This window comes from Otolemur garnettii, unplaced genomic scaffold (assembly GCF_000181295.1).
Source record: "Otolemur garnettii isolate 467f Iridium unplaced genomic scaffold, OtoGar3 scaffold00029, whole genome shotgun sequence".
In the NCBI taxonomy this organism is placed as follows: Eukaryota; Metazoa; Chordata; class Mammalia; order Primates; family Galagidae; genus Otolemur; species Otolemur garnettii.
This window is the reverse complement of record NW_003852424.1, coordinates 10,485,105-10,507,914: the sequence shown is the minus strand read 5'-3', so window position 1 is coordinate 10,507,914 and position 22,810 is coordinate 10,485,105. Positions and strand designations below refer to the sequence as shown.

The following is a 22,810-nucleotide window of genomic DNA, read 5'->3' as shown; positions in this document are numbered from 1 at the left end:
CCCATCAGTGGCACACTGGCTGCAACTGATGTGCCTGCATCGGCATACCATCCATCCTTCTCTAAAATCCGTAGTTTACTTTAGGGTTCACTCTTAGTTGTGCACATCCTATGGGTTTGGACAAATGTGTAAGTGACATGTATCAAACATTACAGTATCACACAGAACGATTTCACTACCCTACAGGCTCCACGTGCTATCCCCATGTATACACCTTTTTCCCCCTTTCTTTCCCCCCAAACTCCTGGTAACCACTGATCTTTTCATATTTACTCCCTCCATCGTTTTGTTTTTTCTAGAATGCCGTATATTTGGACTCATACAGGATATAGCCTTTTCACATTGGCATCCTGTATGTAGCGATATCAATTTCAGGTCCCCCTATGTGTTTTCCTGGCTTTTTATTTCTTTTTAGAGCTGAATAATATTTCATTGTCTAGCTATGCCACCATTGGTTTATTCATTCACTCACATCACATCAAGGATGTTTTCATTGTCCTTATTGTCTCTCAATTTTTGGCAATTACAAATAAAGCTGCTATAAACATCTGTGTGCAGGGCTTTCTGGGTGTGGAAATAAGTTTTCAGTTCCTTTAGGTAAATATTAAAGAGTGAGAGAATACGGGCTTCCGTGATTAAGAACATGTTTAATTTTGTAAGAAATCACCAAACTATTTTCCAAAGTGCCTATATCATTTTGCATTCCTACCGACAAATGAGCACTACAGTCGCTCCACATCCTGGCCAGAATTTGATGCTGTTGGTGTTCTGGACTTTGCCTATTCTAATAGGTATGTAATTACAGCACATTGTTGTTTAAATCTGTATTTCTCTGATTATGTATGATGTGGAACATCTTTTCATGCATTAATTTCATGATTTGGATCATGGCGAGGTACTTTTTAAGCTCTTTGGCCCATTTTTTGATTAGATCATATGTTGTCTTATTATTGAGTTTTTGTGTTTTTTTAAAAAAACTCTGAGTTCTTATATAATCTCTGTTGTTATAGGTAACAGGCCTTTAATACATGTCTTTTGCAAATATTTCCCTTCAGTCTGTGGCTCATCTTCTTATTCTCTTAACAGTGTCATTTTGCAGAGCAGAAAATTTGGAATTTCAATAAAGCTTGTCAGTTTTTTTTATTTCATATATCATGCTTTAGGTGTCATTCAAAAAGCCATTGACAAGCGCAAGGTCATCTAGATTTTCTTCTATATTATCTTCTAGTTTTGTAGTCTATAATCCATTTGAAGTTAATCTTTGTGAAGGGTATAAGGTCTGTGTCTAATTTCTACATTTTTTGGCATATCCAGCACTATTTGCTGAGAATACTATCTTTGTTCCATTGTACTGCCTTTGCTCCTTTGTCTAAGATCAATTGACAACGTTATGTGGGTCTCTTTCTGGGCTCTTGATTCTGCTCCTGAGCTGGCAGCAAGGGTGGAAGTTTTCCCAGCTTCCTCAAGGAGAGATAGCACCAGAGGTCTCCTGCTCTAAATCTATAGCTAAGAAAGAAGAACCTAATTCCTGTTATCAACCTGCTATCAGAAAACAGAAACAAACACACTGACTTGGTGCCTATAGCTCAGTGGTTAAGGTGCCAGCCACAGACACCAGGGCTGGCAGGTTCGAACCTGGCCCAGGCCTGTTAAACAACAATGATAACTACAACAACAACAAAAAAATAGCTGGGCATTGTGGCAGGTGCCTGTAGTCCCAGCTACTTGGGAGGCTGAGGCAAGAGAATCGTTTAAGCCCAAGAGTTTGAGGCTGCTGTGAGCTGTGACTCTGTAACACTCTACTGTGGATGACATAGTGAGACTCTGTCTCAAAAAAAAAAAAAGGATAAACTCAGCAGTTCCCCAGCTGTATTCCATTAATTGGGCTACGATCATAAATTTTCCCCTACCAGTTGTCAGCTGCCCTGAGCCAGCACCTCTCTTATTTCCTATGTCTGGTGCTATGCCCTCCTTTTTTTCGGATAAGGAGTAAAATAAACTTTGTGTTTCCTTTTATCCTTAACTTCATCTGAGAAATCTATCTCACCCATGCACCAACTTCACACCCTAACAGGTCTCCCCTGCACAGATATATATTTTCCCATAATCCAAAAATGTATAATGGGTTTATCTTAGAACTTCTAATTTAGTCTCTCTCATTTCCAAGATGTCTTCTGTAAATGTCTGGCTAGGGGTGGGTGCCATCATTGCTTTAGTAAAACTACATTTCTTGATGACCAAATGGGAGCATCCCCAGTTAGAAGGCCACAGACCCCCGCCAATCTCATGAAGCTCTAGCAATTTTGAAAAGTAAATGCTTCTCAATTTGTTGCCTGCATTTGGTCAATGTCCAGAATCCCGAAGTAGGTACATTTGACAATTTTCTACTGTCTTATACTTGTGTTTTACTGAGAAGCTTCATTGCTCTCTTTATATCAACATAACCAGAAACTGAACAAATGTTACAGAGTAGATGTGAAACATAACAGGGTACACAGTTGTCTCCTTAATACTAATGCTGCAAGACCAACAGAAAAAAAGCCTCTTAGGAGTTCAATATAGTTGGAATTATTCCATTGTAGATGGGAATGTAGGAATCAGCCTCTCAGGTTGTTGACTCCTGGCAGATACCATGACTAATTATATAGGAACCCCCAAACCAAAGCTATCTGGGTTGAAAGTGAGGAATGGGGTCAAAACTTTACCCACTTTGTTATGTCCAAATATCTCATAGTGCCTCATGAGTTCCCTTTAAGGAACCCTAGGACATCAACAAACTTGATTTAATAAACTACCTAAAAATTTTAACTTCCTTGTTCCACAAGGGAAGAAACTGAGGTTCAGACACCTGGCCCACCCAAAACTAATGGACCAGATAGATGAATAGAACTGTCCAGGTTGGAGCAATCTTTTCAATAGCATGACTCTTAAATACTACTGGGCTAATTCTCATCGGCAGAAACTGCGGCATGCCTACCTCAGTTACGGTCCGCCTCATCTTACCTAACACTACACTGGGCCCCAAAACATTTGTTAAATATAATAATTAAAAAATATGAATCACACACTAAAACAGAGAAACAGAGGCTGGAAACCCATTCTATAATCCCACATGCTGCCTGGCCTCAGCTGCACTTCATGCCAGCTTCATATAAGAGATTTTCCATGAATATTGTTACCTTCTCTTAGAAAAATGGTTAAAAAGAAAAAAAACGTACTGACTCTATATTTAAGATTCGATAACGTCATGTAAGATTTTTAAAATTCAAGATGTATCATATATAAGAGGTAATCTTATGCAGGTCAACACGAGCTGCTGAGATGAATGTTTTGTTTTAGTAACTAGTTTCCTAAGTAAGATTAAGCAGTTAAGCTCCATGTGGCTTATTTCCATCCCTCTGGTTGAGCCTTAGAACAAATTTGAGGATAAGCTGCTGATTCTGCTATAAAGGCCTTGAAGGGCACTCACCTATCAGCAGCCATCTGCTTCTGATAGACATAGGTAAAGAAAAGTGGAGAAAATCTCAGAGAACAAGGAAGTATTTCCAGGTAAAAGGGTAGTGTAGAGATTTTTACCTCATTTAATGCCACCCTTGACCCTGGGGATGGTGCTGTCTCATACACAGGAAGCTGACAGGGACCAAGTAACAGATTTGGGAGATGTGGGTACCATCATAATTTTTCTCTAAAAACAGACGCCAGTTTTTATTTTGTGTTTGGGCAACGTTGCCTCTTCTACTTCTTCCTGGTTCTCTGGAAGCAACAGCTGGTTTTCTTTATTCTAACAGGAAGACGTCCTCCATTCTTTATTTTTCTTTATTTCCTATGTAGTTTCTGCACAGGAAGAGTAGAGCTCTGACTGCTGGAACTCAGGTAAAATAGGGTAAGGTTCCCTGGATTAATGCTCTGCTTTTTATAAAATGCTCATACAGAGGGATGCGGATGTTGCAATGGCTTGGATTTGTCCATCCCTTCACGTTTATTTAGGCCACTTGTACTTCACATCATTTTGTTCCTCCTATAAACAGTGTGACAGAGGTAGTGTTTTCACTCTTCTTGCTTTACAAGATATTAAGTAGGAGCCCAGAGAGGTAATGTCCATGACCTACAGTCACACAGCTATTAACAATAAAGCGAGGCATTAATGAGATGTTTTCTGTCTTTTATTTTCATGCCTTTTATACTACATCACGTCATATAGGGAAAAAAAAGCAAAGCAACGAGGTAGGAAGACATCATTCAACAAAAATGTGGAGAGGTTACCAATGCCACCAGCCTGCTTGCAGGAAAACCCTACAGTTAAAATCACCAAAATGTGTATTGACTCCCCCAGTGGTGGGGCAGAGATCTCAAAGTTAGGACTCTGAGCCCGGCATTTGGGTGTCACTCTTTCCCAGGGACTCACCCGGTAGCTGACATCCTCCAAAAGAGTAGATGTGCCCACGGTGCACTCTGCTTGCCACAAGGTCTCCTTGATGCTACAGCCATAAAGGAACACGTTTTTCTTTTGGGAGTGGCCATGGAAATCACAGAAGACCTACAAGAGCCAATCAAAGGAGAAAATAAATCCAGGTCCCATCCATCCCTCTCTGAAATGTTTAAAGTGTCAGCTTTCTCAGATAGAGAAACTGTTCAGTTAGCAGGACCCGCCATGTAAAGATCAAAGATTACTGATGACTCTGGCATGACAACAGAAACACGACCACAGACTTCCCATCCTTTTATGCATGCCCCTTTCCAGTGAACTATGTTCTGTCTTCATCAGTAGCTAAAGTATATTTCTTCCCTCCTTGCATCTGGACTGAAGTCATGTGACATATTTTGGCCAATAAGAATGAGCAGATATGATGCAAGCTGAAGATTATAAAGGGGTTGGTGTGTTGTCTGGCTGTTCCTGGGAACTGTGCAGCAGCTGCTGTGTGACAAGCACAGGCTCACCTGCTGGATGATGAGACTCTGTAAAGTCATTCCTTGTGACCTAGCAGGTATCAAAGCCAACTACTAGACATGTGAATGCCTCCCTCTTAAACCATCCAGCCCTGACCAACCTGGGGCAGATGAGAGGAATCGCCCAAATGCCCTGCATGATTCTCATTTAGAATCATCAGATTTGGAAAGATGTTTGGAGAACACTTAGAGATCTAAAAATAGACTTGCCATTCAATCCTACAATTCCTCTACTAGGTATATATCCAGAAGACCAAAAATCACATTATAACAAAGATATTTGTACCAGAATATTTATTGCAGCCCAATTCATAATTGCTAAGTCATGGAAGAAGCCCAAGTGCCCATTGACCCATGAATGGATTAATAAATTGTGGTATATGTACACCATGGAATATTATGCAGCCTTAAAGAAAGATAGAGACTTTACCTCTTTCATGTTTTGTTTACATGTATGGAGCTGGAACATATTCTTCTTAGCAAAATATCTCAAGAATGGAAAGAAAAGTGTTTAATGTACTCAGCCTTACTATAAAACCAATTTATGGCTTTCTTATGAAAGCTATAACCCAATTATATAAACCAAGAAGAAGGGGAAAGGGGAAGGGAGGGGAGGAGGGAGGATGGGTAGAGGGAGGGTAATTGGTGGGACCACACCTGTGGTGCATCTTACAAGGGTACAAGTGAAATTTACTAGGGGTAGAATATAAATGTCTTAACACAATAACTAAGAAAATGCCATGAAGGCCATGTTAACCAGTTTGATGAAAATATTTCAAATTGTATATAAAACCAGCACATTAAACCCTGTGATTGCATTATTGTACACAACTATGCTTTAATTAAAAAAAAAAGATCAAAAAATAAATTTAAAAAATAGAATCATCAGAAATAACACAGTTTTTAAGCCTCTATTTTTTCTGTGGTTTATTATAGAACAAAAGCCGAGTGTTACAATAATCTGTTCCTTTAGTCTAAATATTTGCTTCCTGCCCTTCCAAATTAAAAAATATACTTACCTCCTCCCTAAATGAGAATCCCCCAAATAACCTATTCCATCTCAGTACCAGAGTCTTAGCCTGAGATTCCATTATAGTCTCCATATTCTACATGAGCTTCTTCCTGATCACCACAAAGGCAAGTCACCTGCCCTCTTCTCACCTACATACAATGGTTGGATGAAACAACCATCTCCCCAATAACCTCAAGTATTACCACTTGGCCTCTGCTACTCTGGAATTTCATAATTTCCATCAAAATCAAAGACCCCCCCCCCTTACCTTGGTGGTAGCATCCCCTATAAACCTGGCTTTCAAAAGAGAGCGGCTACATATTTTCCAAGGATGAAGACTCTCCCCTCACTAAGGTACGTCTCACTGCTTAGTGCAGGGAGTGCTTCTCACAGTTGAGAGAGGGGTTTGCAAGACTCACACAATAAATCCAGTGTCTATTTCCCCACAATTTGCATATTCTCACCCACCTCAGGCCAGGGCAGCTCTGGCATCTGGACTTCACTAAACATGGGCCACAGTTGAGCACAAGGTTCAGTCAAGCTAGCAGTGAAGGTGTTAGATCAGGCTAGCAGAGTAAATCCAGGCTCTTGGATCACACACTCACATCGGTGAAGTTAGCCCAACCCAGCGTTGGGTTCTGCCCTTACCAGTACAGTATAGCACCCTCAGAATCCACTCCCACGGGTTTCCCAGGTTTCTGGCGACATATATTACCAACATCTTGTAATTCTTTCTGTGTGCAGCTATTTCTCCCTGGCTCATAGTGTGCAGTTACCACCCAAGATTAGACTGCTATTTAATTTTAGGTATGAGATCTGGAGGCAATATGAGTCTTCAAGCAGATCAGCATTCTCTTTCAAGGCACCTGCCCCAAGAGAGACTATCACAGGATTTCCCAGCTGCTCAAAACTAGTCTCCTCAGTTCCTATTCCAACTGACCTGCGAGGCTCCAATGACGTTCTGTTCTATTCTCGACTTGGGAGCAGTGGATCCCCAATATTAACAAGCATCAGAGCAACCTGGAGAGTTTGTTAAAACAGATGCTGAGCCACACCCCAGCAATGCTGTGATTCAAGTAAGTCTGGGTGAGGCCCCCAAATGTGCATTTCTAAGCTGTCCCCAGGTGATGCTATTGTGCTGGCCACTTAAAAGAAAAAGAAACTCTCCTCTAGAGGAACCAATAAAATAATTATTCGAGGTCTAATCCTTTGCTGATGTGATTTCTCCCTGCCTTTGCCTCTTACACCTCAGTTTCTCTCTGTGAATAAACAGCCACTGTGCTTATGAAAAGTGTGCAAACAAATTAAGACAGTGTCTTAGCAACAGATTTCCCGAGGAAGCCAGAAGGGATGCCTACCTGGTGACAGGCGCTCCTTAAATGCTGAATTCAACTAGAGAAAAGGACGCCGTTTTTCTTTTTACTTCTGATTCTCACAAACTCTGAAAGCTGAGGTAAATGACAAATTATAGACCTATTCACCTGCAGGAAGGAGCACGGCCAAGCCCTGGGAGTTCTCGGAGCCTCTGCAGATTCCGAATGAAGAAAATGGAGACATCATTCTGCTTGTTGCTCAGATGATGTCCCTAAAAATAAATTCCTCTTAATTATAAGAAACATGTATTCCTCCAAATTGCAGGGGGCAATTACAAGACAATCATCGCGTTGTTTCAGTTGTGGAAGCCTTTTCTTTCTACTGAAAGTCTTTATACTTATACTTCTCTCAGTAAAATTCTCTGCCAGCTAAGTAGGAAAGAGGGCCAATTAGGACACTCTAGTATCCACAGGTGTAGCTTGCTTCTTAATCATTTGATACAACAAATATTAACTAAGTGCCTCCTGTATGGCAGGAGGAACTAAAATTTTAATACAACACAGTACTGCTCTCCATAACAACAATAATAGCTACAATGGTTAATTTATTGGAGACTCCAGGTACTATGCTGAATCATAATACAGATCATCTCGCAATGAAGTAGGTACTATTATTATGACCGTTTTTCAGCTGAGAATGCTGAATTTCAAATAAAATAAGTAACTTGCCCACGTTTGCACTGTTATTAAGAAGATTTTTAAAACCCCAATTTGCCCTAACCCAGAGGCAATGTTTTAAAACACTTTTCACTATTGTGCCTCTCAGAAACCAACAGGCCATTGTAACACAGCAAGAAAAGAGCTGAGGTAGAGGTAAGTACAGGAACCCAAATAAGGGCATGCTGCACACCTCTAGGGGGCAGCATTTACATTGCTCTCCAAATGAATAGCAGGCCTAAAGGTGTGCAATGTGGTGTTTCTGGGGTTACCAAGGCAGGTTATATGTGAGATGAATCTTACTGAGTAAAAACCATAGAAGCAAATAGAAAATTGGGAAGAAGGGCCTATGGGTTTGAGGAATTGCAATAATTTAGAATAAGAGCACAAGAGCGTAGAGTAAAAGGCAGACACATCAGGTATGCCTAGCAGTGGGCCACGGAGAATGATTAATGAGCTTATATGCCACTGTAGGGCGTAAGAAGACATTTTCTTGAAGATGCGTGAAGGAGCTTTAAAGTGTTTGAGCAACGGGCAACCTGGTGGATCATCAGAATAGAAACAAACGTTAAGGTTGGCGGGACTGAGACCAGGCAAGAGAGATGGCAAGAACCGAGCTTAAGGCAGCAGATACAAGGGTGTTGAGAAAGGAAGTTTTTTGAGAGTAAGGAAGTAGTATCTACAGAAGTTAGGAGACTAAATGGATCTAGAGTCTCAGGGAAGAAGAGGTTAAGAATCCTACCTGGATCTCTGGATTAAGCGACTAAGCAGTGACTGCTTTTCTCCAAGGCGAAGAGGAGCGTGGGAAGAGAGGCAGACGTGAAGGTTTTATGTAGTTTCATTTAATTTTATTTGAGCTGGAGTGCTTACTCTTGAACTTCTGACCCTTGGCTAAACTGATCACCCTGTCTGGGCCTCAGTTTCTTCATCAGCAAAGTATATGGTGCGGATGGATTAAACATCTCCCTAGGAACTTTTCCAATCCATTCTTGTCTGGGCTAAACTGCAAGGTTAATTTAATTCATGCAAACGTGAGTTTCATCTTTTCTTGCTCAGCGAAGAGGCTGATCACAACCACATTGCTATGCAGTTCATAGGCCTCCCCTGCGGTCCTCTCCCTCCCTCGGTCCTATGCTGGTTCCTCTGCAAGTGAATTGGCCCCTGGTTTCAGAGGTTAGCACTCTCATCTCAAGCCACACCTACCTCAGCTGCTCCTCCCCTCCCATGGCTCACTTATCCTGAGTGTGTTTACGGCTCCGATTTGCCAGCTTTAAGCCGCTGTGTTTTCCATTCCTGACATCTGGGTCTTATTCCTGCTTCCCAGCAGCAAACCTCTGCATTATTTATGCCATTGCCATAGGAAGATGAAGGCGAGGCTGGAACCAGGGGGAGACACATTCTGCAGAATGTGATAGAAACCCCAAACAGCAACGCTTCCAATTAAACCAGCCGAAGCTCTCCAAAGCCCGGGAGATTCCAGCCTGTGCACAATATCGTGCAGGCGGCGTGCGGGCGACGTGCAGCCCAGTTCCTGAGTGGAGTTAACATCTCTCTAAAGGAAATGATATCGGTGACATGTTCAATTACCTTCCGAGAGCCGGGTTTTGCAAGACCCCATTTTCTGGACCTTTGTATCGGCAGCCATACTCTTTCTATAACCATTTCATCTGAGTTATCAGCAGTATCCTGCCACGGCTGAGGTTAACGGCGGGGGACACGTGCGGAATCTATTCCCATAAGTACCTGAAAGGCGATTTCACGCTTTGTTCCCTTTCCCAAAGTGAGAGACTTTCACTTACATGGGGCCATCGTGGGCCAGAGTTCCAGCGTGGCCCCAGAGAAGCAGCACGTCCTTACAGGAAGTTTTCGCTGCCTCCAGCTAATTTGAGGAGACAATTTTCACATTAAACTCAGTAGAATGCACCAGTAACCGACTCTGTGAGACTGCCCACTGTGGGACCTTTTATTATATGTTGTAAAATGCTGGAACAGGTTTTCTGCCATCCCAGTGTTATGTCTTATAATATCCTTCTTTCCAAAATATTTCTATTACACTGAAAGAGCCCATGTAAATCAACAAAAACCACGCAGCCTGCTAGGAGGCTTTGTTTTGCATCTAACACCTTCTGCTGAGTAATAATTTTAATGCCTGCTGTTTATTTGAACACCTGGCATGTGCCGGCCGCTGTGCTAAGTTGCACACACACCTGTAATCGGTATACGAAGCCTTGAAGGGAGGGTGTCCTCCCCGCTTTACAGGGAGACTGAAGGAGGTCAGGCAGCTTGCCCACGGCTCCCCATCAGCCAGGGATGTTACGCCTCAATCTGACCAGTCTGGTTCCAAAATTCTCCAGAACAAAACATTTTAAAACGTTTGCTCTATCGGTGATGAAGAGCGCTATAATAAGACTATTAGCGAACCTAAGCGTGAACTACCAACTGACCCCCGAGGCCTCATTTCAGGGGGTGTCTACCCTCCGCCCCTGGCCAGGCCTCCCTCCCTGAGCTTAACACCTAAGTCGGCTTAACAGTGAGAGGCCACTTGCAGTGGGCTCCAGGCAGGCTGCTCAGGGGTTGAAACTGTTCCTTTTCCTGGGTTTTACACATCGAAGGGAGAGCCGTGGTGACCTGTGTGTCACCATCACACAGTCCCTGGTGAGCCCTTTGCCGTGGTCTCTCCCAGGTGCAGGCACCGTGTAGAGCATTCATCTATTCCTCTTGTGTGTTAGGCTCATTCAGAGCACAAGGCTATTGGGACCCCTGTTGTCACCAGAAGGCGGGGTCTAGACTAGGCTTTTTTACCTACAACAGGTTTCCAAGTTGGCTGGGTAAACCCTTGGGGAGGGCTGGGGCGCGACCCATGGCCACGCTGGCCCGGTGCAGGGAAGGAGGCCTGCCTGGGTTTAGCCCTGTTACCTGATTTGCATTCCTATCCTGGAGGACTGTTGGTTGCCTCAGTGTCCGAGGCTGGACCGTGCTTTGCTCAAGGCAACCCTCACCCCTTCTGGAACCAGAACTTTGAGCCCTACCTCCAGTGCCCTCGGCCACATTGCTACCTTCTCCACTCACTAATCAGTCCGCAGACACACGCAGGCCCCTTAGGTGCCTGCATCTGCTTCGACCTCTGGCCCTCCCTCACGGAGAACAACAGCCTTATGGCCTCTGGCCCTGGATCCAGGTGTTTCTTCCTCCCCCCCGGTTCCTCCAGCTCCGCACAGAGGCAGCTTCCCAAAGGCTGGAGGGCAGCACAGTCCAGGCACCCGCTCTCCCGCTTTCCCCTGCATCCACACCTCCTTGCCTCACTTCATCCTGGGAAAAAATAAACTAAAATAAAAATAGAGGATTTATTTTGACTTCTTTGAAAAATCTGACATGTCCTTTTTCTGGCATATGGAAAATCCCAGATTTTTAGCTCCTGGAATGCACACACACTACACGGAAGAGACTAGCAAGGGGACGAGAAAATAAACGCCCTTTGCTTCTCAACCTAAGGGTATCTGAGAAACTTCAGCAATTCACTTAAATATAGATTATTTGCAGCAGTAAAAATACACACAAAGCATGGTTTCTGGTATATTAAAGAAGCACTGTTTTATCTTTATTCAAATAGCATGAAAACAATTTAAAATAAAAGAATATGGAATAAAATTTAAATTTGTTTCACCTAGAACCTCTGTGGGCATTCTATCCCCTCCCCCAACCACTGCACCAAGGTTTTTTTTTTTTCTTACCACATCATAAAGTGCTAAAAAAGTGAAATGCTGGATTTAGTACCTTGGCATGAGTCAATCAAAAATAAGCAAAAATAACACTTGTTCTTCTACCACTTGAGAGGAATAAAGTTGAGATAAAATAGTGTGTATAAAATAGCTTGAGGCCCTTGGAGACGAGAGTTACAGGAAGGGACATGTAATCCCTTTTCTTCTCTCTCCTTTCGTCCCTCCTTTAAAAGAAGCTGATTAACTATAAAACATAGGCCAGAGGGACAAAATAAGACCAGGAAAATCATTTCAGTAGCTAAAAATTCTATTCCTCTGGACCCCAGAGAAAGACAAAACCAAAGTATGCCCGCCCTGTCCCCTGGCAGAAGGCAGCCCAGTTTGTGCAAGTCGTAAATGGAAATCAATGTGCTCTTCAAAGAGCACTGAATCCCTTTACCAACACGCGCTCGCAGAAGGGGAGCCGAGAGGATGGGAATCGATGCCTCTCCTAATTCTGAAGCCCCCAGTCTTTACAGTAGCACAAGGGCCAGGCCAGCTGCAACGTGGCAGCTCAGAAGCAGCTGTGCACGTGGCTTCCCATGAGCCAACAGCGGCCTAAGAGCTTCCTCTCACTCCAGAAGCTGTGCCCAACCTGCCCCCTTGGCCACCAGCCGTGCCCAACCTGCCCCGTCTGCCACCAGCCTTGCCTCCCGGCTTTTACGGGGAGCTTCATAAACAGAAGCACATTCAATGCCTCCCGCTCCCACTCGCTGACTGTAGCACCTGCCTGCTTCTTTGGGCTTCTCTGCCTACCTGCCTTCTCTCTGGCTGGATCTTTCTGACTTCTGAAGAGATGATCTTCCCCGACCTTTCTACTCTGTCCCGACAATGATGTTTTCCCTTCACTTGACTTGCATGTCTCTATCTCGGTCAGTCTCATTTTGGGGAGCCCCTTTTGTCTCCTAGCTGCATTTCAAATCTCTGGGACTTTGGTTTATTCATTTTTAATTAGTTAATTTTATTAATTTTAGTTTTTTGAGACGTAATCTCGCTCTGTTGCCGGGATAGAGTGCTTTGGCATCATAGCTCAGAGCAACCTCAGACTTTCAGGCTCAAGCCATCTGCCTGCCTCAGCCTCCCAAGTAGCTGGAACTACAGGCACCCAACATCACACCCGGCTCATTTTTCTGTTTTTAGTAGAGATGGGGTCTCACTCTTTCTCAGGCTGGTCTTGAACTCCCAAGTTCAAGTGACCCTCCCACCTTGACCTCTCACTGGTTTGTTTTTAATTTTCAGTATTTAGATAACTGTGTACCAAAAATGAAAGACACAGATCCTGAATATACAGTTCAGTAAGTTTTGGCCTAACTAACTCTTTGATCATGATATAGAACATTTACAGTATCCTACAAAGTTCCCTCCTGGCCTTTTTTTTTTTTTTTTTTGAGACAAAGTCTCACTATGTCACTCTCAGTAGACTGCTGTGGCATCACAGCTCACAGCAACCTCCAACTCTTGGGCTTAAGCGATTCTCTTGCCTCAGCCTCCCAAGTAGCTGGGACTACAGGCACCTGCCACAACACCTGGCTATTTTTTGTTGCAGTTGTTTAGCTGTTATTTAGCTGGCGCAGGCGGGATTCAACCCTGCCACTTTTGGTGTATGTGGCTGGCACCGTAACCACTGTGCTACAGGCCCGGCACCCCTCCTGGCCTTTATTATTCAATCCTCTTCCCAGAGACAACTCTTCTCTAATTTCTATTTTCATAAATTACTTTTACCGCTCTGAAACTTTATATAAATGGGTGCATTAGCGTATGCAGGCGTTAGCGTCTCCACTCAGCATGTTTCTGAGGTTCATGCATGGGACTGACTGGGTCAGTAGTTCTTTATTTTGGGTTTTTTTTTTTTTAATTGTGGTTTTGGTTACTGACGCTGAATGATACATCAAAACTTTCTATGTGTTTGGGCTTTGGGATCCAAGATCTAAACTCTCTCACAAACAAAAGAGACAGAAAATTTGGGTTCAAGAACACAGGGAAGGAGTCAGCAGAAGTCCTCTGGGGCACGAGTGTCGCCACCTGTTAAATAAAAACTTCCTTTCTTTTGTGTTATGCAGTGGCCCCAAACGTAGAAAACTCCCTGGATTTCCAATTTTACAAAGCAGAAGATCTAAGAGAGCCTTTGAGGAAAAAAGTATTTCTCAGTCTTACTAGAGTCAAGTCCCAGGGAAACCCTGCCCACCCTTCAAGTCCAGCTCCACTGTCACCGTCACGCTCTCTGGCATTTCCATCAATCTGAGAGAAAGCGACTCCACCCCTCATCTTTGCTCCTCTAAGTCAGCCCGTGGGCCTTCCTGACAGTGCTTGGTATTTTGTACCACACTAGTTTCTTTGCAGACCTGACTCTACTTTCTACTAAAGTAAACCGTGGGCTCCTCAAAGAAATAGACACTTTTTTTAATTGACTTTATATTGCTGGCAGCTAGCCCAGCCATTTCACACACATGATGTAAGACAATGGACAAAGGGACGACTGCCTGGATGGGTGGATGGAACCATCAGTGAGTATCGCCATATTGCCTAGAAACTGAATGAGTTCTCTGGTATTTGAAAGTTCCCAGTAGTCACATTCCCATTGGTCCTGGAATTTCACATTAATCCTCCCACCACTGAGCAAATGACTAAGTAGCATCTACAACAAGTGAGACTTCCTAGCAAGCATAAAGTGTCCTCCCAGTGCTTCAGAAGTATGTGAGTGAGAGCTGGACGTTGAGCAGAGTCACAGTTCATCTTGTCAGACAGCCCAAGAGTCACTCTTGTTGCCCTAGCAATCCTCCTGGTACAGACGGGCCTGAGTGCCGAGTGAGTAGCAGCGGCAGCACTTGTGCTGCTAGCAGGAGACTGATGCAACGAGCTTTGTAGCTAACTAAAAGGTGACGCCGAGCCCATTAGAGAGCTTTGTAACACTGTGAATAGCATTTAGCACTCAGCTGTTCCTCACCCACCTCTCAGATGGTCCCAGCAGGAAAGGAGTCTGTGGCTGTCATGTTTATAGCTAATTAATGTTTATTTATATTTTTAAACAAGCTTTTCACCTGTCGTGCTTTAAAATAAATGTTCTACTCTTCAATTAGAGGTTGTCAGAGCAGAGAGGAATCCTGTGTTGTTGTGGGAGAGTGTGTGTGTGTGTTTAAATATGTACCAGTTAGGGAGTTCTTTTCATTTAAGATTCTCTCTCTCTCCTCTTGGAGCCTAAAAGCTTCCTACTCCGAGAGACACGCTTCTTCCAAGTTTTGACCATGAGGTTGGGACCCTGCAGTGCAGGCAGTGAGCTCACTTCCTGGGCAGACAGCAGAGTAGCAGGACCTACTAGGATCAGGGGATGATAAGATCAACATGAAAATATTATATGTACTTTGTAACCAGTTAGAACCAGGATCCTTAAGAGAAAGAATGAGCTTTGCTTTCTGTGTAATAAAGAATTAATTCAGCAAGTCTAGGGTGTTCAAACCTGCCACATTCTATAGAAAGATCTGCTCCTTAACTGGTTCATGGAAAATGAAAATTATAAATATTCCTTGAAATATTCTGCCAGAGATTGTCTCTTTTTATGTGTGGACCTGGGTCATACCAGGTAGTTGATGCTAACCATGTGATCTTTGATGGGAGTCTTGGGTCCTGAGGTATCAGCTTGTCCCCTGGAGAGGCTGGAGACTAAGTAACTAAGGTTAGCCATGTGGGGCACTCTGTGCCTATGTAACCGACCCTGATAAAAGCCTGGACACCAAGGCTAAGGTGAGCCTAGTTGGTAATATACATTGTTGCCGGTGAATTAAGTACTGTTTATACATTTCATCTGGAAGCTTGTACCTTGTCTCTCCAGAACTCTGCCATCTACGCCTTTGACCTTTGCTGATTTTGATCTGGATCTTCTCACTGTAATAAACTGAATGTGTGAGCATTACAGCTGTTCTGTGAGTCCTTCTAGGAATGCACCGAACCTCAGCCTAGTCTGAAGGAGCCTTATTCACTCTCTCCAGCATGAATAATGAGCAGAAGTTGAGTTTCAGGGTAGAAAAGCACATCAGAACTACATCACAATTCTGCCACACACGTCGGGGTGACCTCACATAAATCACTTTCCTTAATCTCTTTTGAGATCTAACTAAACAAGATTCTACGTTACATATGCATCCATTTTGTCAACAAATACTGGTTGAACATGGTGATCTGTGATCACATAGCAGATTCTAATGATAAGGGATCATTTGGCCCATATGTGAGTTTCCCCACCCTATTTTAAGTGTCTTAGGTTACGTGAAGACTCTGAATTTGGACACACGCCCTCCACGGTTTTACAGACAGGTGTGTTCACAGTGTGTAGTTAATAAATGAGCATTTTCATATGTAGAATGATTACTTTGCTACCATTTCCCTGTTCTTATCTCTACCCAAGTCCAATGATTACAAATAGTCTTTTTTTTTTTTTATCAGTTGTATAGTAGCAGAGGCTTGGGAGAGCAGAGAACCTGAAGGAGTGTCAGAATCATCTCTGGAATATAATGAGTATTAGCTGTACATGAATATAATCACATAGAGGTTTTTCCAAATACCATTCAATAGTTTTGTACACTTCCTTTCTTGTTCAATAAATGAAATATCAGAAAAACAAAAGCCTAAGTAATAAGACAAAATACAATTTCTTGCCCAGGTTTTACCAATGGGTATTGAACTGATCATTTGCCTGTGTTGTGTACCCCAAAGAGATACGTTGAAACTCTAGTCCCTGGTACCTGTGACTGTGACCTTATCTGGAAATAGGATCTTTGCAGATATAATAAAACTAATATGGGCCACCCTTAATCCAACGACTGATGTCCTTATAAGAAGGAATTTGGGATACGGACACACTCAGAGGGAAGATGGCCCTGTGAAGACACAGACAGAGATTGGAATTCTGCTGCCACAAGCTAAGAAGTGCAAGAGATCACTGGGAGCCATGAGAAGTTGGAAGAGCAAAGGACTCATTCCTGGAGCGGTCAGAGAGAACGTGGCCCTGCTAACACCTTAACTTCAGACTTGTAGCCCCCAGAAAAGTGAGCTAAGTTTCTACTGTTTGAAGCCCCCCTGCTTGTGGCAGGTCCCTGCAGCAGGCCTAGGAAATCAGCACATCCCCATCAGAACATGCCACATACAGGTCTCTGCCCTTTACCTTTGTTTTGCCTGGACAGAGTATAATCTGCCTCCTGGAAAGTAAAAGGAATCAGCCCAGGGGGCGGAGGCAGGGGGAAGCCAGTGACTCACCACGGGACTCAGGCCAAGGCTGCTGAGGTAGTGAAGGAGCCCTTTGGCGTGGTAGACGGTTGGCTGGAGATAGGCACGGGGACACAGCCACTGTCGGTTCAGATCTTCCCCTCTCAGTGAGCATCTGTGACTGCAGAAACAAACCACATACAAACACGTGCACATTTAGAAGGAAGCGGCTTGAGAAAAGAAAGCCTCACAAGACAATTAAACTAGCGAATATAAGTTCCCCGTGACTTGTGCCCAAATGGTTGAATTTTAGACACCAGAAAGCTGCAGATGCGTCCTGTGAGCTCCCAAAGTGTCAGGATTATTCACGGCCTCAGAAAGAACGAGAAAACGTATTTGACTTAGTACAGTGGGTTGTCGAAGTTTTAAGATGAAGTTTGAGAAATGTAGTTCTCCACTTTGTACACCCATTGAGAATGAATCTAATAAATTTCTCCAGTCTCTGGGACCTTCAGTCCTACAAATAACTAAGCTGAGGTTAATCTGCCATGCTGGTGTGTTATCTGTGATACATGCCTCTCCAGGTGGCCCAGTGACTCTGCCAGGTACATATCAGCACATCCCAGTGAGGAGACTGAGGCTTAGAAATGACTAAACATGTGGCCTGAGACCACTTAACTATGAGCTGGGCGTCCCACGGGGTCTGTTTGCCACCAACCCTTATGCACGTCCCTTAGTGTCCTGCTTCCTTCCTCAGCTACGTACAGAACGTAGACAGCATGACATTTACCTAGTCACTATATCTTTTTCAAAGATTACATGACCTCAAAATCATACAATCCCTCATTTTAGGAATGAAAATATTCCCATTGTAAAGTTCTGAGTTACTTTACAAAAGTCACCCAGATGTTGAGTGACAGATAAGACTGACTACAATTCAGAGGGAGGATACACAGGTGCTGAGTTGTCAGTAGAGGGATCCTAAAAGCCCCCCAGGAATGACCAGTGCAGACCATGCACAGGGGAAGGTCGCTGGAGGTTCGCAGCAGGCCTGCTGAGACGGTATTTACCCTACAGGGCTAAGAGGCGAAGTGCCGCAGACTGGGAGGATCAGCACTCATCTCCATCACTAGCCCTCCAGCACACTCCCCTCCTCTGCCCAGCACTCCCCATCCTTCCATATTTCATCTCAATGGGGTTGGCTCACATTTCCCTCCGAGCAATGGTGTCTGCTGGCCCTGCTGGAACTCCCCCATCTCTATCCATCCCTACCTATTCAATTCTCAAGAGGGCAACCCAGCAGGGAAACTTCCCCTTATTTTTTATTTTTTTTAAATTAAATCATAGCTGTGTACATTAATACTATCATGGGGTACAGAGTGCTGTTTCTATATACAATTTGAAATACTTTCATCCAACTGGTTGACACAGCCTTCATGTCATTTTCTTAGTTATTGTGTTAAGACATTTACATTCTACATTTAGAGAGATTTACATGTACCCTTATAGGAAAAACCATAGACGTGATCCCACCAATCACCCTCCCTCCACTTATCCTCCCCCCTCCCTTTCCCTCCCTCCCCCATTTCCCCATATTCTTGGGCTAAAATTGGGTTATAGTTTTCCTATGGAAGCTATAAATTAGTTTCATAGGTAGGGCTCAGTACATTGGATACTTTTTCTTCCATTCTTGGGATACTTTGCTAAGAGGAACATTTTCCAGCTCTATCCATATAAACATGAAGGAGGTAAAATCCATCTTTCTTTATGGCTGCATAGTATTCCATGGTGTACATATACCACACTTTATTGATCCATTTGTGGGTTGATGGGCACTTGGGCTTCTTCCATGACCTAGTGATTATGAATTGGGCTGCAATGAACATTCTGATACAAATATCTTTATTGTAGTGTGATTTTTGGTCTTCTGGATATATACCTCGTAGAGGAATTATAGGATCAAATGGCAGGTCTATTTTTAGTTCTCTACGTGTTCTCCAGATATCTTTCCAAAAGGAACGTATTAGTTTGCATTCCCACCAGCAGTGTAGGAGTGTTCCCTTTTCTCCACAACCACGCCAAACTTCCCTTTATTTCTCAGCTGTTGCATTCCACTGCTATTTGTTGCAATGGCATCCTAAGTTTCCTGGATCAGAGTCTTTATAAAGCCATCTTGAATGGGTTTTCACTTTTACTTCTCTTGCCCTCGTTATTAAACTAGGATCTTCCTGGAAGCAAGAACACTGTCCTGGTCACCATCAAAATCCTAAGATAGTAACTGTCAAAACCAGTGTTGAGTAAATAACTTGGGATGAATGAATACACTTAGTCTTAAAATTAGAAGCAGATTTATTTTCTGCATTTTTTAACACAATTTTCAATAAACCTTGGAGGTCAAAAAAAGAAAGATCAGCCTTTTCCTTGCACTACTTTTTCATCTCCCTGTTTCTGAAATTGTCTTTAAATATTAGCCCCCTGCTCCTTGCCAGAACCCCTGACAGCTCACTGGAAACCCAATTTCTCCATGAAAATATTTTGACTTGAGATATGGTAGACTTTGTGCCTCTTCCTCTCTACCTTTTCTTGTTCTTTCCATGCTTTTATTCCTCCCTTCCTCTTTTTGATAGCAATAACATCTAGAAACAGAGTTTCTCTGTTCTGCCTGGCGGCCAAGGACAAAGGCAAAATATGACGTAGACCTTTAATGCCAACAGCAACAGGGAGGAACAAGCAGCCCAGACTTGCTTCTGAGCGTATTTGCTGTATTTAAATGGAATTTCTTTTCTCAAATCAACATATTTGCAGGCACAACATCCCAGAGCCTCGGGATTATCTTTAACTGTTCTGTGATTCTCCTTGCCTTGACCTGAATTCTCATCAACGCTGGGGATTTGTTTTTCTTTGTAACATTGACTGTGATAAAATCAGCTGCGGCTTTTTAAAAGCATTTCTGTTTGTAAAAATGCAAGTGTTACATGTGTCCCATCGCCAGCAATTCTGCATCAGCTCTCGCGATGTCCTCTTTCCCCATGCTCCATAGAAACCAAGTTCAGGGGCAATGTCTACAGGAAAGGGCTTATGGGTTACCATGTAGCAGCAATACAATCCTAGACTGTGATTCCCAAAAAGAGAAACAATAAAAATTTGTACTGCAACCAAAAGTGGCCCAGGTTTTGGGTGAGAAGACCCAGTTTCAACTCCCAGCTGTCACCAGGTATGGGACTTATTTGGGGCCTCTTTGAGAGTCACCATTCTTGAATGTGGGGGGGAAAAAGATGCCTAAATTCCCTCCCCGGCTTATTTTAAAGCTCAAATGAAACAATACCTACTTTATATATCTCCATGGAGAAATATCTGTAGGACTCTAACTGCACCTGTGTCTGTGTCAGTGACTGTATCCACATCTGTCCACATCTTCATCTATATCTGAGATGGTCAGTGATGCCTCACACCACTTTGACCATGTTCATTGGTTTCTTACCTCATCCTAACTTTTTTCTGTATGAAGAATAATCAGGTAGTTACATGTCGGGAGAATGTGAGGGGGAACAACCTTAGCGAGGGCCTTCAACAAGAGGCTGTCCACAGTTTTAAGCAACAGATGCTCTGAGCACACTTAAGGGTAGAGGCAGTAGGCCAAACAGAAAAGAATTCATCTAATAAAAAAATACAAAAGAATAATAAGTAGAGATCACTGATTGGAATTTGGGCTGTTGAATACTGCAGAGGGGAGGATGTCATCTAAGATTATCTAAGGATGTAAATTTGGAGAGAAATTGGATCCATGCAAGACCTATCAACATTAGGGAAGCTCTAAGTTTGGGGCAAATTCTGTTTGTTTGTCTTGTAGGGTGGCAATGAATTATTCCACTGGTATCCATAGGTTGTATGGTTTGGAGAAGCCCATTTGATTGTATTTCTACTCAGGAATCTATGTGTGGCTATGATTCTGACAGCACCTCTGCGTGTGTCTATGGCCTTGGCAGTTCCTATATCTATGCAATTGCATAGATTATTATGATCTATACTATACCTAACTTGAGTGTCTTTCCTTTTACACCAGACCCATTGCTTCCAATATCCAAATCCATTTGGCATTTTGTGTTAATAATATCAGACATTCATTGCAGTCACAGGAATTGTTGCTGTTCTTCCCAGGGATTTGTTTTAAGCATTTGAAGATGAAATGCACCCCGTCTTATTATCTCCTATAGCGTCTCTGAAATGACAGCTGCTCCTTCTATGTGGAGAGAATTAGCAGATGGATGGCTATGAATGGCTGGCAATAAATTCAGTGCCTATAATTTCTGAAAAGCAGTCATCTCTCAAATAGAGTTTGAAGTCCCGTTTTGCTTCTAGGAAGAATAAAATGGTGATCATTGCCACAATTGTCACTCCATGTCTACGGATATGGAGGGCTGACTCTCCTACACCACTTTTAACAAGGGACTTGAACATGGATGGATTTTGCTATCTGCCGATGGGGGGAAGGGTATCCTGGAGCCAGCCTCCTTCAAATACCAAGGGATGACTCTTTTCCCCCCACTGGAAATTTCAAATTTACAGAGCAAAATCATCTACTTCCTTTTGGTATTCACAGGTGCAACATTTGATCCAACTAGTTTTCCTCTTTTGTAAAGCTTTAGCTTAAATACAGTCTACTTTAGGATAAATATTGTATCCACAAATGTGTTCAAACATCCAGTTTCTCTAGGCATGTTGCAGTTTTAGCCTTGAAATTTCTGCCTCCCAGGAAACCCTTCAGCAAATGTAAACTGAATGTTTGATCACCCTGTCTGGATCCTCAGTCTCAGAGGTGTTGCAAAGCTAGAATTCCTGATGCAAACAGGCTTGCATTGCTGTACACTGACTTTGAATATTGTTAGGTGGACCTGCCGTACTCAACCCTGGCTTGGGAATCTTCAGTCTCTATTTTTACCTTGATTATTTCACATACACATAATCAGCTTTACCTTTTATGCCTTAGCAGGCCATCCCTAGGAAGTCTTTAATCTTTAAAACAAGGTTTGAGGCTTGGCGACCATAGCATAGTGGTTATGGCACCAGCCACATACAACAAGGGTGGTGGGTTCGAACCTGGCCTGGGCCAGCTTAACAACAATGACAATTGCAACAAAAAACAGCCAGACGTTATGACAGGTACCTGTAGTCTCAGCTACTTGGGAGGCTGCAGCAAGAAAATTGCTTAAGCCCAAGAGTTTTGAGGTTGCTATGAGCTGTGATGCCATAGCACTCTACCCAGGGTGACATAGTGAGATTCTGTCTCAAAAAAAAAGAAAAAAACCCTGAGGTTTTTTGGGGGGTTACATATCTTCTTCTTAAGGAAAAAGAAGATGCCTCTGATCTCCAGGAAATACAGTCATGCTATAACCAAACAAAAGCATCTCAGCTGAAACTGTCAAGGAGTGATTCAGTAGCATCAGTCCTCAGAGGTCACTGAACAGAAGCCACCAACTGCATGATATTTTGAGTAAAGGGTAACCTTAAAGGCCAGACACTCTACAGGGAAATGATGTCACTAAAAATCTCTCTTTTAACATTAATTGTGGATCTTATTTATCTGCTAAGAACAGAAATCACCCAGAGCTTTGGAAACAAGTAATGCAACCAAACATACCTGGAACTTCCAAGACCCTGGACGCTAAGAAAGGGCCAAAAGTCAGAAAAAGAAAAAGGGAGAATGAGTCAGTTTCCAAAAGGGAATCTATGAAGCAGCAGTCAAATAAAAGATGATTTAAAAATCTCCCATCCATCTGTGACTCAAAAATGGAGAGACAGTGCCTGTCAGACTGAATGAATAATGCCAGGCTGGATAATATTAGTGCCCCCAGCACCACAAGTTCTGG

The 22,810-nt window shown here is 43.0% G+C and overlaps 1 protein-coding gene across 1 annotated transcript in view; it reads right to left on the bottom strand.

Moving 5' to 3' along the window:
* The window catches only part of AGBL1 (ATP/GTP binding protein like 1), a 581,937-nt gene that overhangs the window by 275,314 nt on the left and 283,813 nt on the right, over positions 1-22,810 (bottom strand). Inside the window, exons 18-19 of the mRNA XM_023512636.1 lie at positions 16,995-17,124; positions 4,406-4,537 (exon numbers count right to left, since the gene is read on the bottom strand). Coding sequence (XP_023368404.1) covers positions 4,406-4,537; positions 16,995-17,124 — 262 coding nt within the window. The remainder of the gene's footprint in view (positions 1-4,405; positions 4,538-16,994; positions 17,125-22,810) is intronic.